The following is a 19,001-nucleotide window of genomic DNA, read 5'->3' as shown; positions in this document are numbered from 1 at the left end:
TTCTACTCTTTAGGTAGGTAAGAGAGACTAGCTCCTTCAGACACAGAACAGTTTTGCTGAAATCCATCCTCCCACAACTGTGGAAACTCTTACAAGTAAAAATATACTCTTGTGATGTCAAAAGTACCTTAATGAATAATCTGCTTTGCTCTGAAGTTCGTGGGGAGGGGAGAAGGCAGGGAGAACAACAAGAAAAACAAAAAATGACAACAGGAAAAAAATCACACTCAAAATATCACCTCTAAAACAAAATTGTCATTAAGGAAACTGACCTCAGCACTTGTCAAATTTCTGCACGAAATGCTTTCTGTTTACATGATCCGGAAAGATTACATTTGTACATTCATCTAAGTTTAAAATGTACTTCCTGTGTAGGTTTTAGATGGTAGACCTTATTCAGGAAATGATGATCCAGTTTCTATAATGTTAAGCTCATACACAGGATTTTCAGCCTTTAAAGTTGTGAGCACATTTGCGTATCTTCTTGAGCCAGGGCCCTCCAGCACCGACACTGAAAGATTTGGCAGAAGGTAGCTGGTAAAATAAAACTTAAATGAAAATATTGCTAATATAGACTGGACTAAAATACCAATGATGCCTGTGGCATCTGCAAAGAAAAGCTTTGAGCCCGTTAAATTAGATCATCAGCTGCTGTGAGAGCACTGTGCTGGTGGTGGTGCTGGTATGGACATAGGGCTGGTTCCTACCCCAAACGATAGGAGAGATAATAGCCTTGATGTGCGCCCCCTTCCTTCCACTTGTGTTTAGAAATTGACCTGGCTAGAATGGCTAATTAACAACTATAATTGCTGTTTAAAACACAGCTTGTCCTACAGCCTGTAAATTACCTCTCAAAGAATTTAGCACTGATATCTAATTAGCTGATCTTGACCTTGTGTTACACTTGTTCAAATTGTGCTACATGCAATGTGAGGTCAGGAAAGCAAATACCAGAGATTATATCAAGAGTAGAAGTGCCTCAATTACATGTGTCAGAACAGAAAAGCTTTAGTGTTGTTTATTTGTCTAAAGATATTATTTTCAAATGTGAAGTTAAAAAATATATATAAGGGATAGCATAAAGCTCTTTCTCCAGAAGGATCTAGTAATTTACATCTGCAGATCATCCCATAAATAATGATACTACATTCAATCCAATATGTAATTAAAAAAAAACTTTGAAAGCAGTTTTGAAAACACCCTCCCAAACTTTCTTGTATGTTCTGTCATTTCAATAACCAAGTCTTAAAGATGTTACTATAGTTAAAGCTAATAAATGCTAATATGAGCATGTGAACTCTATTACTTTTCAGAGCAATTTTGAAGGCAACATTGAATTCAGAAACATCCATTTTGTATATCCAACAAGGCCAGAAGTTCAGGTTTTGCAAGGACTCAACGTGAAGGTTAACAAAGGACAGACTCTGGCGTTAGTAGGAGGCAGCGGCTGTGGCAAAAGCACATCCATTCAGCTCTTGGAGAGATTTTACGACCCAATGGAAGGACAAGTGGTAAAAATAGACTTGTGTGGCTATCAATAACAATTGAATCTACAGAAGCCTCTGTCTTACCAAGGTTCAGAGGCTTTAAATGATTGTAGCAATACCTCTGGAGAAATGCCTTTTTTAAGAGGTGTGAGTTACTGAGGTTGTGGCTCCAGTAGAGCTGAAGGCAACCTCAAGACCCCTGTCATTGCCTGCCCCCTGCATTAGACACACATGCCAGTATGACCACCCATGTTGGCACAGTGTGGTGGCTCAGAGCACTGATCTCAATGGGGAAGAGAATGACGGGGTCACACTACATCACCTCCCCAAAGCTGCTCACAGCCTGGTCACACAGGGGCATTGTGTTCTTGTCATTTGCTTGTCAAGTGTATAAGTCATCTCGTTAATACGAATTCACATACTAGGGATGTAGTTACATGCTTCAGATAGTACAAATGTAATCCCACAGGGATGCTATGGCATCACCACTGGAGGGTTGCAATGGGCTTTATGATGCAGGCCCCATCCATGGGTATAGAAAGCCCAAGGAAACCCCCCTGGAGGTTTTAACATTGAGTTAAAGGCCTAGAGCTGTGAATACTTATTGCTGTGTTCAGCTTCTTCAGGACAGGCTTTTCCACGAGGTTTCCAGTGCTTCTTGTGGTCAGTAGGGCTGGAAGGACTGCAGAAACAGCCTGCGATCTACACTGTGTTTCTGTCTGCTGGGAAATGGAGGCAAAAACACAGACAAAATTAAAAACTAATGAAAGGAAATATTTCATCTATACTGCTGGTTCTTTTCAATTTTGCATGCAAAATTTGCTTAGTTTCAGCTAGCAATCTAACACGTAACAGGTTTCCTCTTACAATTCATGTTTCCTGTTTACAGTGTGTATCTGTGGTTGAGCTCTGTAGTCAACTTGGCATAATTTGTCTGTTGCTTTTTTCTAGTTGGCAGATGGATTTGATACCAGATCTTTGCAGTTACAATGGCTGAGGTCCAGATTGGGCCTGGTGTCACAGGAGCCCATTTTGTTTGACTGCAGCATTGCTGAAAATATTCGTTATGGAGACAACAGTAGGGTGGTTAGTCAGGAGGAAGTTGAAGAAGCAGCTAAAGCAGCTAACATTCACTCCTTCATTGAAAAACTGCCAGAGGTAAGAGACTAGAGATTTGGAATGATATAGAGAAATCTAGGTAACACTCATGTAATTGGATTAAAAAATCAACATTTTTGCTTCCCTCAGTAGGAAAAAAAAAGAATTTGTGTTTAAAAATGTTGGTGTGTTTCAAGCTTAAAATCCTCCTTGATTTATTCAAAAAAAAAGCACTGATGTTCCAATGAATATAGGGGTTGACAAAATAGAATATGGGGAGTGAAAAATAAGAGGACACTTCATGTACAAATAAGTCCTCACAATTTTTTTAATATTTTTTAATTGACAGCAGAAGCTTCTCAAATTACTCTTAGAAAGATTTTTTTTTTTTTCCTGAAATAATTCAGTAAAACTAAATGCTCTATTTCTAATTGGATGTGCATGAGCCCGGAGTGTTTCCTAACAAATATGAAGGGGCAATAAATCAAAAGAGAATGACACAGCCCTTGACCTTCATGCTTGCCAAGATTTTGGTTCCAACAAGGCAAAATATTTTTATAGTTTGTTTTCACTGTAGTTCTGTGTAACTTGAAAAGGATGCAATGATGCTGAAAATTATTTCACCTTCATTACTACTAATGACATTTGTGATTCTTTATTAACTAATAATGCAGGATCAAGTTCTTCATGTATATGTCATGAAGCACTAAATCTCTAGTTACTCTTAAAATCATATGCTCCTGGGCAGGTGTTTGTGGACAACTTATCACTGTATTGCTGGTGGCACCATTGAACACCTATTCCGGTCTTTAGGGAAGTAAATTTTCAGACCAGGTATAAATATGTGTGGCTATAAAGCTGTATATATACTGTTTATACTAGAGGTGTTTATAAAACCTTAGCTTTATTAAAAGCACTTGCACTATTCTTTCTTTTCAAGGTGGAAATACCTAGTCATTTTTATAGCCACACATAAAACTTTACTTTTCTAATCTTCCTTCTCTAACAGTATTCACAGGCCTTCTTTTTTAATTTTTAACATCCAGAAATATAATACCCGAGTGGGTGAGAAAGGAACACAACTTTCTGGAGGTCAAAAACAAAGAATAGCAATTGCCCGTGCTCTGGTTCGTAATCCTGCCGTTCTACTTCTTGATGAAGCTACTTCTGCTCTTGACACAGAAAGTGAAAAGGTAAGTAATGATTATTGTATGAAATATATATGTCTATGTACTTGACTAGTTGCTTTCTGTAAAATAAAATGAAGGCAAACATGTTGCAAATGCTCAGCCGTGAAACAACAGGGTGGGTGTATCACAGTAGCTTCTCCAGCTGCAAGCTCTCGGCTGAATGACACTAGGAAGCTGTGCATATCTGCTAAATAAACAAGTAGAAAACCCCAAGATTTTAGGTAGAAAACATCATGAGGAGCTGATACTCTTTAGCTGTATTTGATGCTAAATATAAAATTTGTATTCTGACCCAAACTGGATCCCGAAGAACCCACTTCTCAATGTCTCATGCTTGTTTGATCAGTCTCACTGACCTCAGTGAGAAAACCTGTTGAGTGAGGGTCTCATGCATCCGCTGCCTTGTATATCTATGGGAAATATATTCAGGTGATAACAAAAAGTAAGAAATCAAATGTGGTTCCTATAACAAATGAAGGTTTTCCAGTTGCTAACAGCATTTTCATGATATCTGTGTGCAGATCGTCCAGAAAGCTCTGGATAACGCCCGGCAAGGTCGAACCTGCATCATCATTGCTCACCGCCTGACAACCATACAGACTGCAGACATCATTGCAGTGATCCAGAACGGCAGGGTGATTGAGCAGGGCACCCACAGCCAGTTACTGGCAAAGGAAGGACAATATTATGCCCTTGTAAATGCACAAGTCTCTAATTAGCACTGTTTGCACATTTTTTTACTCTATTTTTTCTGAGAAGACACAACAAGCTTACAGAGAATTAATGTTGGCTGTGTCTGTGGTGATGGAACAGAGACTGTGTGTTGCAGCCTGGTTGCTGTAGCCAGTGTAGCCTTTGCCTCACACACCCATGGGGATGAGTGGTGCATGCCTGGGCGTGGGTCATGGAAGGTGCATGGGGGACTCCCACGGGCTGAATCTGCTGGGCAGCTGTGGGGATCGTATGATCTGGAGGGAACAAGACCTGAAGTAGTCTCATCCACACCATGGCTGAAGTGGGTCACCCTGTTCTTGCTGTTCTCCCAAACCCTGGCCCATATCATGTGCCATAGACCAAGGCAGTACCAGAGTATGACAGTGGGTTAAGCACCATGGATAAGCACTGAGCTGGTGCTTGTGCTTGCCCCTTGGGTTTCTTCACCAGCCAGATGCAGCCATAAAGTCATCCTAATTAAAGATGACTGTCATTCTTACTGACTGCTGAGGTTTCAGATAAAGGCATTTGTATTAAATTTAGAGATAACAGGTTACATGTGAGGGCTTGTTGCGCTTTTTTCCCACTTATGCTACATTTCTAATATTACTGTGCTTCACACATTTCTTGGAGATCCAATATTCTATTTCAGACAATAATTGTAATAGGTACAAGCTTTCCATATACAGATAAAGTGACATAGAAGATATTATTTTATTTAGTGTTTTTTTAATTGCTGACCTAACATAATTTAATCAGTCTTTGCATCCATCAGGGTAATTTCAAAAGTCCTGCAAGACAGTTAGAATGGCTTCTTTTGGAGTGGACTCATGTCAGCCATGTAAATAACTTTTCTTAAAAAAAAAAAAAAAAAGTGATTTTCAATATGAGGTCCTTTATTTTGAATGAATATGGTGCTTAGAGACATAGTTTAGTGGTGGACTGATAGTGTTAGGTTAATAGTTGGACCTGATGATCTTAAGGGCCTTTTCCAACCTAAGTGATTCCATGAATAATTTTAAACACTGTTTGAAGTGTTGGCAAAACTTGTTTACACATGTGCTTATTCCTCGGGGTGCTGCAATACATCCTTCAACAGTTGAAGAATATGTGCTGTGTAGTCAGAGTGACTCAGCAGCTGGTGGTGTTTTTTTGTTTTTTTGGTTTTTTTTTCTGGATAAACCCAATGGCAGCATTTTAATTTTCCAGGGCTTTGCACGTGGCTTTGGGTTAGGATTTATGGCCTGAAGTACTTTATAACTTCCAGATAACTCTGCTCAATTGTAGCAGACAAAACTTACAGTAATGACTATCTCCTTTGCTCATTTCAATTGTTTTCCGGCATCAGGATCCATGAGGGGAATAAAACACACAAAAGAAAACAAATTCTGGTCTCAGCTTTGCCAAAATAAATACAGTTGCTCTCCCTCACAGTTTTTCTCAGGGACTATTACAAGAGGAGTTACCACTCATTCAGCCACCCCTCTTGCATCACCTCTTCACTTTCTCGTAATAGGCAGATACCGCAGGAGACGCTGCCCTGATTACATTCCAAATTATCCAATGTAGGCTTCAATTAATTCCTTTTCCCTGTTTTATTTCTGCACTGGAGTTAAAATTACAAGCAGCAGAGTGTGATTCTCAGTTTTTAAAATAAAATATCTTCCATTTTAATCCAGAAATCTTTCAGGGAAAGAAAGAGTTATTTTGTACTTTCGGATTAGATGTATATATGGTTTTCATTACAGTTGTGATGAATAATACATCTTTATAATATTACAATTCATTACAATCTATTGAAGTAACAATTAAGACAAAGTAAAAATGGGAAATTAATTATAATAGAGATGGTTGCTAAGCTAAGGCTCTGTAACATAATGAATCACCTAACATCTGGGGCTAGTTAATGGAGCATCTGTGGAAAACACTGTATTCACATCCATGAAGATAACGAAGATGAATCCAAAATGTGCTTCCTTCCTACCAGCCTGGAATTATTTACTAGCACAGGGGCAAAAGGGGTGAGAAAATATGCACCATTTGACCCTGAAGGTGCTGAAAGAGCTGTAGCATGGTCAGCCTAGAAAAATAAGTTTTCTGACCTGTGTTTCCCCTCATTTGCTCTTTCAGAGGTTAACATTACCTAGCATGGAAAGAAAAGTGACTACACTTGCATCCCTTTTGGTGTGTTCCTCACCCTTGTTTACATAGAGCATTGTCATGCTGCAATAGCTGGACAGGCTTAGTACCAGCTATGTACGTCAAGGATTGTTCCCTGTGGAAAAGTAGGTGTGGATTTTGGCTGGAGGCAGAAAAAGCAGGTGCCGATGTTGTGATGGAGAGAGCGTGTGTGCATTGCTCTGAGGTCTAGAAGCCAAATGGGGAAAGAGCAGTACCAGACAGATGTGCCTTGGGACATGCTCAGTTCTCACAGGATTATAAAGGGGAAATAAAAGCCACGATTGAAGTAACCAACATTGATTTATTTAAGTTCACAAGTGAGATGTTATGTAACATAAGAACATACTTTACTGATTTATCTCACTACAAACATACTGAAAGCTATACATATCACAGCCTTGTTTAAAAGATCAGCTACAGATCTAAGAAAAACACTGGACAAAAACAAGTCCTACCCAACACAAAAGAGATGATGAGCAAGGAAATAAAGCAAAATGCCAGCCACCTGTGAAAATGACAAAAAACCACACTACTGCATGCCTGCTAAAAGACAGACTGAGCTGGATGACTTTACTGACTACATGAGGTATAAATAGATTCATATGCTCAGCTTGTAGGCACTAATAACAAACTCTGATGGTATATTTCAGACCATTCAAGTCACCTTCCCAGCTGGATGTGCCCATACAGCTTGCAGGCTGGCTCTGATTAAAAGCAGATCTAAATTCAGAGACAGATGCATGTTAGAAGCATCTTTTCAGCACCAGACGCTAGACTGATATAGAGATCAAAAGAATTAGTCCTGACAGAAAAGCCTATGAAGACACATCTTAAGAGCAGAGGATTCATCAGCCCCATTGCTCTCTGTCCTGTGCTGCCATCTACCTGGAGTGCCAGAGTTAAGAGACTTCCCTTATCTCTGCCCAAGCGGAGCTTGTGTTCTCCAAACGTGCCACAACATGGTGAGTCACTGCTGGTGTCACTGGGGACCTCACCCCTAAGATGAATGCCAAGAAGATAGTGATGAAGGAAACGCATCAGCCCGTGTTTGTCGTGGAACACCAAAGGGCTTTTTCATGATTAGATGAGAAGCACTTAGCCCATACACTTGTTTTGTGCCAGCACCGATCTAAGCCTCCAAGGGAATTATTAAGGTCTGATGTCCCAAAAAAAAAAAACTGAGTGAAGACTTCAGTGAAGGCATTTATAAAGGCATTTTGAAGAAAGAATTGAGAGTGTCTTAACGACCTGAGCCCACTGTAGTATCATACACAGCTGTTAAAATTGATTACAACTTTGTGATCATTAGTCTAGTTAAAATGTTAATACTAATGCAGAGTGAAGCCCCAGAGATAAGTTGACATGTGAACTAGAGGGCGCAGGACCTGATTATCCTTATGAGCCCAAATTGTTAATTGTCCTTTTGTTCGTATGATCATTGGAGTACACCAGTCCCAGTGGGTGTGGATGTTTCCCATTCCTGGATGTGTTATTTCAGTCTGAAACACCTGACAGCAATTTGGGAATAATGCTGTTTGCAGAACATTAAATGAATATAATGTTTATCATCATGTGTTTTTTTCCCAGATGTCTACTTTCCTCTGCAGCTTATACAGTTTCAATTTATATTCATTTAAAACCTGTAAAGCATGCGTCCTCGTAAAGAAGTTATTTAATGATGCTTGTTGTGTGGCAAGAAGGAAAACTTTCCTTAAAATTTAAGTTCACCACCCTTGTACTTTTAGAAATGATCCGGATTTTTTTTGAGAAGTGGGAAGAAAAGAACAATTAGAGTTCTTTTAGGGTCAGCTGAAATACTAAATCAATGTGTCTTTTTATATTTTTTAACCTGGATTAGATTTATAAATTTAATTAAAATCCGGAGAGTTTGCAAAATTCTATAAAACAATCTGTGGCAGGCAATAACCGACCTGTCCTTTCTTGGCTACCATCAACACACATTGTACCACTGACTTCTCACTTATGTGTTTGGAAGTGGGAATGTGTCTGGCTGAGAGAGCTCGACGGGCTCTTGTCATACTGAACTTTAGGAAAATTCCTGTCAGACTTGGGAGCGGGCCTATTTAAATGTTAATGGTCGGTTTTTTCAGCTAATTAGGAAGGGAATTGTTAAGAAACCATGCAGGATCGTTAAGGTCCGTTCACCTGACATTGCTGGAGGGTTTGAAGTGAAACTGCTCTCCTGGACTGTTTCTGCTGTAGGGAAACAGCTGCCCTTGTAACACTGTTTAAAAAAAAATAAATAAATTAAAGAGGGTGCAAGGGGGGAACAGTTATTGATCATATTGATCTGCTAGATCTGAGATCCTACCAAATAGATACCAGTAGGACAGTTGATAACCTAATGCCAATGGAATTGGGATTTCAAGGATGAAATATCTTCTCTGGATGAGGTTTGTGCTTCCTTTTCCATGAAGAAGCATTTTGGTACAGAAATGCTCCAGCTTTGCCTGCATTTAGGTCTCACTTGCTACCTGCTACCAGAGGCAGTCTACCCAAAGAATTCATTTTTCTAAGGAGGAACAACTAAAAGCAGAAGAGTTCAAACAGTTTTTTCTGAAGCGATGGTTGTGCCTTGCTGAAGAAGGAAATAAAGTGACAGCTTTTCAAAGGTATTTCCAAGCTCTTCTGTTTGCAAATGGACTTGGATTATACTGGAGAAACATGGCTTGGCAGTCGCTAAAGCTATATCCAAATGGCACATTAACTGACCAAGACAGCGGACGAGTCAGTGTATTACTTGACCTGTTCTCATGTATCCATACTGCCGCATATAGGACAAACTTGACTTCCATAAAACACATCTTCTGCATGTCTGAGACACTACGGTGTTTCTAAGATCTAGGCAACAAGGCCACAACCAGAACATATGTAGTTTCTTCTTGTAAAATATCCTGGAGGGGCTTATTTTTAAAGCCCTGATCCTTAGATACGTGTAAAGGACTGATAATTTTCCATGCAAAGGTGGAAGAATACAGTTGTCTCGCTATTCTTTATCAGCCTCCAGCTGACCTACAGATAAGCCTTACCACAGACTGCCCATCCCCCTGACGTTTTCCAGGGTTATAGCTCTCTCTGACTGTTCTCTTCCAGTTGTCTGGGCTGTGTTTCCTCCTCAAGCACCTTCCCCAGCACACACAGCAGATGCTGCACCATGTGATCTGATGCATAAAGACAGACAGAGATGAGAGGGGAAGTGCCAAAAGCAATAGTGATGCAAAAGGATTACTTTCTAAAATTAACAAAAATTTCTCAGCAGAAGACTGGTCATTGCTCTCAGTAAGTGAATAATTTACACTGGATTGCTTCCATCTGTCTCTGTGCTGTGCTTTGTCATCTAGACTGCAGGCAGCTCTTTATCTACCTGAGACCCTAGCAGTCATCTTCTCATTTTAGCATTTATTTCCTACCTGGCTCATCAGCAGTTATGACCAGAAACTATTTTTGAGGCATATCTTTCCGTCTGGAAATAATAATTTGCTGTGCCCTTAGAGAAGCTCGCACATCTGCTCGAGTTATTCCCAGCCTGTCCAACAACATCAGTATCACATGCTCCAAAGCAAACTTGCTAAGCCTTCCTGTAACTCTCCTGAAGATGCCATTCTTTATTTTATTGAATGCTTTCACAGAAAGGCGTGTTAGCTCAACAAATAGGTTTCATGGACTTCTTTGAATTGACCATTACGTATTTTCTTGCTCTGCTGTTTCCATAGGAGTAACACCCTCAATTTTTTTAAATCATTATGAATGTTGTCTGCGACTACTGTTACCTCCTACATAGTCCAAAGGAGAGCCGTCTCACAGATAATCACCACTAGACTAGATTCTTTCGGTATGTTCTTTGAGATCTGAAAGAATGACTTGAATTGCCTGTTTTTGTGGAAATAATCGGTCAGGTTCACCCCTGATTGCTAAAGGACACCCTCAGTATTCAACCTACCACGGGCAGCATTGCCAGAGAACACACATGGTATTCTACCAAGAGGGAACCAAGGGGCAAATGGGCACAACCATGCAACACTTACTACTTTACTACAGAGATTTAGGGCTGAAGCAATCAATCCTAAAGCACTTTAAACCACTTTAGGATATGAGTAATCTGTTTCCAAATGTCTGAGCATACAATGAACTACACGAGGGAAGTGCTGATTTCTTACCATAAATCTGAATAAAGAGTCTCAGTTTTCATTCAGATTATACATTTGCATTAGGTGAAGGGAGGTCCTCTCTTAATATCTGGTCTTTCTTAAAGAAATTTCTAGGTTATCTTATCAGTCCTGCAAATAATTTTGGAGTTCCTGACCAGAACAGCAGTAGGGAGCACACTTGCAGACTTCTTTGAGGAAGAGGAAGGGCCTCTGCAGCGTAGGAGGGTGAAGTTTCTTCATCTAGGTTTTAACAGTTCCAGAAGGTTAGAGTGAAGACCAAAGGTTCAGGAAACAGGAATTATTTGTCCTGTATTTTTATGTAAGATGGAAATTTACAGATTGGAGAAGCATCCAAAATGGCTTGTAATAATGAGTGAATTAGCAGAATCTGGATTTTTTTCCTTCTTGGATGGTGTGAGGGGAATTTTAAAAAATAATTTAACATTTTCAGGGATCAAAATAAATGGTGTCTCTAACAATCCCTTACATAGCCTGTTTTTTATGAAACCATACTAAAAATGGTCAGTGGAGTTTCCATTTTCACATCTGCTATTTGTATGAACATACACCTGGCAATGTAGTGTGTGTGTTGCTTCAGAGGAAACTCAACCAAGCAACTATCACTTCATACAGCACTAATGGTCTTGGTTAAAAATCCAGTACGTGTTTTGTTTACTGTAAATGAGGTGCATATCAGCAACACTGAATATGAAAATGAAATTTTAATGGACCGCTTTTATGATGCTAGAGCAATGTGAAAAGACATCTGTAATGCGATTCATTTTTCAATATTCAGTAATGTAGTTTTAGTTGGAATAAATACAGATCCCAATAAAGACTCACATGACTATTTTCTTCAATTTCTTATTTCACAAGTACTTGGAGACCTAGAGCAACTTTTTCCATTAATTCATGCTAATCCTTCTGGGACTTTTCCATTGTTATGTTTTAATGTTTTCTTTCTCTTTCTCTTTTTTTTTTTTTTCTTGTAGTATATCTTAACACCTTGCTGTAATTATTTCACACTTATACATGTAGTTGCACAGTGTGATAATGTATATTGATTCTGATAAATTTGTCTGCATCCACTATCATTAAATAATCTTTGCATCTATCACTTAATTGTTTCTCACAAATAAAGAGTTATGGATGTGCTTTTTCTGAGCTAAAATGGCTAATCTGCCCCATTTACAGAAAAGAGAAAAGCATGAATTTTGCGATACATATGAGTATACTTAAATGAATATATAGTTTTGTATTTATAAAATACATATTTTTATACATTTAAATACATCACAGATTTCTTAATGGTGAGAAGTTTGGAAAGAATCCAGGCAAAAATTGAAATGAATCATGGGAAAATTCCATTTGCTTTCAGCATTTTAGTTCAATCTTGCAGAGTCAAAAGCAGCTTTTTCTTCTGACAGTCATCAAGTTTGATGATGCAATCTGTCTTTTCAGCTTAGTCAGACACTTAAGCCATTACTCTTGACTCACATACTGCACTTGCCCACATGATGTTAGTTACTCACGCATATTTATTCCATTTTCAATAGATAAACCTTTGTTAGCTTTTATGTCTAGGCCTTTTAGCCATACTGCCTGGGAAAGTAATTAAACTCCTTGCGCTTGAAAAGCCCAGACAGCTCAGGCTTTGAAAGGAGCAGCAGCTCTGTCCAGATCCCTGAAGCTGCCCCCTGGCTTCCACAAGAGATGGTATTATGAAAAGCTACACAACCTTAACCAACTTCTCTGAAAACATTTCTTAACAACAAAATTAAACCTCTCATCATCTCCATGCTTTGCCAGAGGCTTGCTTTCTTCTAGAAAGCATAGCTTTCCTGTGAAGGTTTCCTATTTTCATTGTTCCCCCAGCCATCTCACAGTTGCACATCATCTCAGAAAACCACAGGCGCAGTAGTGCCCTGCTGCTGCTCCGAACCCCAGTCAGTGCTCAGAAAATGCTCAGCACAGAAAGACCCCAGAAATGCCACCCACCCTGGGCCAACACCCCCAGACTGAGTGTCCTTAAAAACTACCTCAAACCAATAGAAGAAACATCCTATCCTAGTCTTCATTACATAGTTACTGCTATGTACGGTAAAGAATGATATGATGTGTGTGACATTTAAAATGCATCTTGTTAAAGTTCAGCTCTTGCCATGACTTCTTCAGCTTGTTTTCATCATTATGGGGAATATAGTATATCTAAAAATGTATTTTATCCTCTTTCCTGTTAAGTACACTCAATCATGATGCCACCAGGACTGGCAAATTCACATAAACATTCACATGTGTTTATAATAAACTTGTGCTAACACAAGTCATATTTAAGCTGAGTCTCAGGGAGTTTTTTAATAAATAAAGAAAAAGAAAAAGCACAAGCATGGGAAAACAGGCAATGATAAATGTTTCTTAATGTTACATATAACAGGTTATGTTATTTGATTATGTGTGATTTGTGACTAACAGCAGATTGTTAAAAACTACTGCATTATATATATACTTTTTTTACATTAGTAGTTCTATTTGTTTTCTTCGAAGTCTGATGGAATTTCCTTCACCCTCCCTCATTTCTTCTCAGATTGCCCCATGTATTATTCAGTGTCTCAGCTGCAACCGCTGCCACAGAGTTGAAACTAAACCACCCTGGTAGCTCTGTCCTTCACTAAGACTAGCAAGGGCCCACTTTTTGTGAGACTGTACTTCTGGAGATAACATTTCCCTGGAAAAAGAGGTGCAAAAGAAGGGCTTCATTTACTGGGAAGGGAAATATGGATGGTCAGATGAACTGTTAGAAAGGAAATATTTGAGGGCTTATGTACTGAGATGCAGGTAATGCATATAACCCCAGTTTGATGACAAATCAAAGTCAGAAAGGGCTTTGCTATACTTGTTACTGTATTTATAGTTCAGACAATTGCCTCTAAAATGTACCACCTTCTGTCTGACAAGGCAGAGTGAATCCTGTCCCCAAATTAGAGTTCTCTAGGAAAAAAATAAAACAGGAAAAAAAACCCAAATCTTAAACACTTGATATGCATGTTTAGGCGAATATACACAAACAGAAACGTTTCCAAATCTCTCCTCAGGACTCTGCACTATTTTAACCTTCAAAAAAATACTTGGCAATGATTTAAGGTTGAATTGAATGGTAGTCAGATATGTGTGTTTTCTGGAAATATTTCATGAAGTTCAAGCGGTAAATTATGTTCTACAAGGACATTAGGCATACATCTTTCATGTGTCCTTCCCTCTTTCAGCTGATCACATTCACTTGTCCTATCTTGCTTCAGATTAAATGACAAATCTGTCAAGTGAGGGGGAGGTATTTCCCCAAGTTGTTTATGAAATGACCAGCACCGTTCAGCTTCAGTCCTGCCTGAATTCTTTCAAGCACATGAAACACAATAATCAAGTGTCTTAAACACAGAAGTCCTACATATGAAAAGGGTCAAACTCCAGAAGTGGTGAGTAATGATGCTACAGGAAACTAACAACAGACAGAGGATTTCTGTCCCATATGGTTGTTCTCTGGGTGATTAGTAGTAGAGATTTCAAAAGGTCATATTTTTCTAAGAAGCCTCATTATGCTTAGATCACAAGACAGGGGATTTTCTCCATCCAGTGACAGCTGAGATAAGTAATCTGTCCACCCAGTCCCAGGTTTCAAAGCATGAGAGTCTGTCACAGCCCCCCAAGACCATATCAGGAGAGCCTTGAGGAGAAAACAGGGAGGCAAGCTATGTCTACAGGACCAGTTACTTTGCTAGATATGCCACGATCAGTGCCAGAATGTATATCAGAAGGTTTCCAAAACTGGTTCAAGGTCTTACCTGACACCATTAATTCTGCCACAGCAAGTTCTTCTCTAGCAAATTGCAATTCCAAAGCCATTGCAAAGACATTCTCCCCCAAATTGTTCTGGGGGAAGGCAGTGAGAAAATGCATTCACTAAACAATTATTTCAGCTAAGTCAAATATTCTGAACATTTTGTTCAAGCAGAAACTGTACGTTTTGTTTCTTTTTAAAAAATTCTTGATTAGAAACAATTTCTACAGGATTTTTGGGTTTTTGTTCTGGAAATGTTGAGATGAAGAACTTCAATTCTCTCAGCAACTTCTTATGGCTAAAACCATTTTCCATCATTATCTGTGCAGAGTTTTAGCTAACCTCTGCTGTGTTTTTTACTAAATAAAGTATATATCCAAAACTGATCACCCAGTCCTGTTTCTAACAAACTAGAGATGCAACTCTGTAAGGTAACTCCTGTGACAAGGGGAACCTGATGGGGAAGGGAGTCTGAGGAGAGGAAACCAGATTAATTTAAAAAAATCAAGAGTTGTTCATGTTCTGGTTATCCTCTGTAGCACATCACATAGCCCTTCTGACACCCTGAGTGAGACTGCTCTATCCCTAGCTATGCCTGCCTCAGCTGGGAAAATGTATTTGATTTAATAACCTGGGCTGGGGAGGAAAGGGTTGAAAAGTCCCTTTTGCACTGGGGAGGCTGGGCTGGATCCACAGCATCTGAAGTTGGCAGCAAGAAGAGCTTGTGCACCTTGCAGAGCCCTTCTCGTCCAGCTGAGCCACAGAGCACCTGGCACCCTGATGATTGCCCCACCTATGCTCACAGGGCTGCTGAGAGAGGACTGGAAAGAAAGATTTATGGAAAATTGATGGAGACAGATGTGTGGAAGAGGAATGACAGGACAATGACAGGAAGCCACAGCTTCTGCTCCCCTGTGCTTTTTCCAGGGCTACCCCAACCTCTGGCCATGAAAGCTGACAGCTGCTGCACATCCTCGCAGTGTCTCTCCCAGAGCTCACTCCACAAACACTCATTTTGGTGTGATGAGGATTTCAGCGTGGTGAGGATGGCTGTGCCACTCTGCACCTGCCCAACATGGCTACCACCTGCACCACCCCCGGGGATTCTCCTGAAGCATGCGTCGCAGGTGGGACACCCCTTCCACCCCCTTCTCCCACGGGACAAAGCTGGGGTTCAGGGCTGCTGGCAGTGGCCTGTTTGGGCCTTCTGAGCAAGTCCGACCCTTCTGACATTCTCACTCATGGCACAAATTTGGTCTGGAGAAGAAAGTAGAGGCATCACCTGTTTTCATCCGTATTTGGTTTGGTTACCTAATCTTAACATTTTTACTATTCAAAATAAAAAAAAAAAAAACAACAAAACAAACAACTACACACAAACTTAATAGTATTAAATAAAAAGCCACTCTTTCTCCTTCCCATATGCCCACAAAACTCTCAGTGCTTTTTAGTGCTTGAACAGACAGTGAAATATTTTTAAGTCACTATAAATCAATATGTTTTTAGCCAAAATAGGTCTTGAGAAATGTTTTTGTGAGAAATTCTCTGGATCCCTAATTCAGGAAATATCTGAGATTCTTGAGGAAGAGTGGTATTAGTGGGGTAAGGTGATGATACTCAGCCTGTACCTCCAGCTTTTGTTCTTGGGACTACAAAGGTTTCAAGACAGCTTAAGTTTGAGATTTTCTGGATTTTGACCTAAGTGTAGCAGCTCACATGCTCCACAAATTAAATTCTAATAATTTACCAGAAATGTTTTTTTTTTTTTAACCAGGACAAAGTAAAGGGGAATTGGAAATAATATCCCTTACTTAAATTCTCTTAAATATTATATCCCCCCTTTTTTTTTTTTAGCATTTACTTTGCAAGTTGCATATGATATGACATAATTGGGGAATGAGAGGAAAAGAAAAAATAATGCAGGAGGACGAACTAACACCTTCTCATCAGTTGGACCTTTCTTTGTAGTTCACAAGGCAAATTCCTTAGGTCACAGTCTCATCTGTATGAATTTTCCACTTCCCCCACTCTTGAGGAGAGCAGAAGAACATCAGCACACACTGACACCCACAGAGAACTGAACTGTCTGATAAGAGATTGCTTTTGTTCCCCACAAGGTCCCACAAAGGTATTCAGTACACAGACCAGTATTTGTATTATGCTGTGAAGGGAAGGATTTAGGCCAAAAGAAGCTGGCAGCCATGGCTTTTTAATGAGCCATGTGCTGACAGACCTGGTTGTGAGCTGTTACAGATGTGCGCTGGACAGTCTAATGAGATGCAGGAAATTCAGGAGGCCAAAAAACCTCTTTGGATTTTCTGGTTACACTGACAGGATCAAAACCGCTTGTGTTCTACCTGGCATCACCAAGCAAGGGTTATACTCAATGTGCTTAATAAAAACATTACCATTTGGGGTAAAGGCACTGATGCACGTTGATTGCCATAAGGGGGAATAAAAGAGTGACTGAGTCATTAACCAAGAATGAGAGCACAGGCAGGCAGAAATCTGCACTGGCACATTAATTATAGTAACAATTTCTGTGATTCTCCTGCTACATTACCAGAGATGCAGGAGCATGAGAGGAGGCTATGGCATGAAAGGAGATGGCCAGGATGATGTGGCAAGTAAGGGGAAGGAAACCCCTGGTGAGAGAAGAAAACCCCCTGAAAAATTCTTCTCCCTGTGGAACGGAGTCTCCAGCTGATGTGTTCGGCACAGAAGAGGCGCCTTTTCCCGGTGCTTTAGCAGAGGAGTATTCTGGCATTTCTCTTGGAGCATGAGTCAGACACAGAGGCTGCCAAGAAGCTGTGCCAAGTCCTGCTCTCTGTTACATGTGCCCACAACAACACAGCACGTGAGCAGATATTATCTCTGCGCCAACTGATGCATTGGAATGGCTGTGGACTGCTCTGTGTGTTTCTGCAGCTCCTCGTTTTCACCTGTTATCTCTGTGAAGTCTGTGTTGCAGATGATATTGCTAATAACCAGACCTGCAAATTCGAACAAATCAATGGTAAAGGTCTACTTTGTCGTTATGTTACAGATAAAACTTATTTTTAACAGTCTCACTGATGGAACACTAGCCAATGGATGCCCCAGTTTACTTGTTCTTTGTCATACAGACAGGCATATATATAAAAAAACATAGACAAGAGTCTGTGAGACTGAATAGGACACATACACAGACCTTTCCCACCACAGCTAGGTCAGACAGCATTTGCTGAAACTATAAAGCTGCATAAGACATGCAACAGTGACATCTATTGGCTCATAAACGTCGTGCAAATCCCTGCTTGTTTATTCTCCTGCAATATTTTCAGCTGCATTAGCAATGCCTTACGTGTGCATCCCACACTGTTGCAATAGCGCATTGCCGCTCACAGGCACAGGCCCTGCAAGCTGACGGGGCTGCTCGGTAAAGAGCTTCTTGGATAACTTGCCATTACAACACATATAAATTTAGTCTCAACTATGAACAGCCCATTCTCTTTGCACAGTATAAACTGCGGATAGTTCATGCTTCTGCAAATCACACTCATGGTGGATTCCCTCTTTTTGGTGTGTTTTTGAGTTTTAAGAAAGTCTACTTTTGTAAACTCCATTTGTAGCAAAAACGTTGTCTTGTGACATATTGGGTCATATTGAGAAGGAAAAGACTTCACTACAAAAATGTATGCTGTCTCAGGAACCCAGTGGTTCTCCGAGGCACAGAGAGTTCAAAGCAAGACTGCAAGTAAAACTGTTTCTTCTTTTTGTCTGTAAAGTCCTTGTGGCTGTGTGTCCAGCCCTAGGGAACTACAGTGATCTTCAAGCTTCAGATTTGGAAGTACTGGGTTAGTGTTTTCAGATCACCTGATTTGCCAAACCCACCCATTCCAACGTGACAAAACTTACACCACAGGAGTAACCTAAGCTGAGTGAGATCACACATCATGAACATTATGAAATCTTGCGTAACAAAAGCAAAGGAAGGGACTGTGAGGAGACTGGATTTCCGTTGCTGTCACAGTCATTGCTGTTGCCCAGGGAGAAGTGGTAGCTGATTCATGGCTAATGACGGAGAAAATAGAGCACAAGCAGAGACAAATGCTGCCTCCAATATCAGAAAGTAGCTTTCTTACAGAGCAATGTAAGAAAACCCCCAGTGAGCAGTCGGGTCAGTAAAACTGTGTCATCAGAGCTATCCTGGGTGAACAGTCTTATGTATGCAGCACATGATGATACTCCCAGGGTTACAGGATTGTCCCTCTTTTCATGAGTAATGAAAAGCTAGGTGTCATTCTCACTAAGGAGTCCCTGAAGCCGGAGCTGAAGACAAGGGAAAGCA

The 19,001-nt window shown here is 40.1% G+C and overlaps 1 protein-coding gene across 4 annotated transcripts in view; it reads left to right on the top strand.

Annotated features, from left to right (window-relative positions):
* ABCB5 (ATP binding cassette subfamily B member 5) overlaps nt 1–8,066 on the top strand; it is a 39,012-nt gene extending 30,946 nt beyond the window's left edge. For 3 of the 4 annotated variants that reach the window (XM_065829863.2, XM_071805049.1, XM_071805050.1), the window contains 4 exons: nt 1,314–1,511; nt 2,439–2,645; nt 3,632–3,778; nt 4,297–8,066. In XM_065829863.2, the coding sequence (XP_065685935.1) occupies nt 1,314–1,511; nt 2,439–2,645; nt 3,632–3,778; nt 4,297–4,494 (750 nt within the window). In that variant the 3' untranslated portion in view covers nt 4,495–8,066. Of the gene's footprint in view, nt 1–1,313; nt 1,512–2,438; nt 2,646–3,631; nt 3,779–4,296 lie in introns of those variants that run through there. The other variant, XR_011737732.1, reaches the window with a different exon arrangement.
* The last annotated feature ends 10,935 nt before the right edge of the window (nt 8,067–19,001 follow it).

Source organism: Patagioenas fasciata, chromosome 2, assembly GCF_037038585.1.
Source record: "Patagioenas fasciata isolate bPatFas1 chromosome 2, bPatFas1.hap1, whole genome shotgun sequence".
Classification (NCBI taxonomy): Eukaryota; Metazoa; Chordata; class Aves; order Columbiformes; family Columbidae; genus Patagioenas; species Patagioenas fasciata.
Note: the sequence above shows the minus strand (reverse complement) of the source record. Positions and strands in the feature narration are given on the sequence as shown.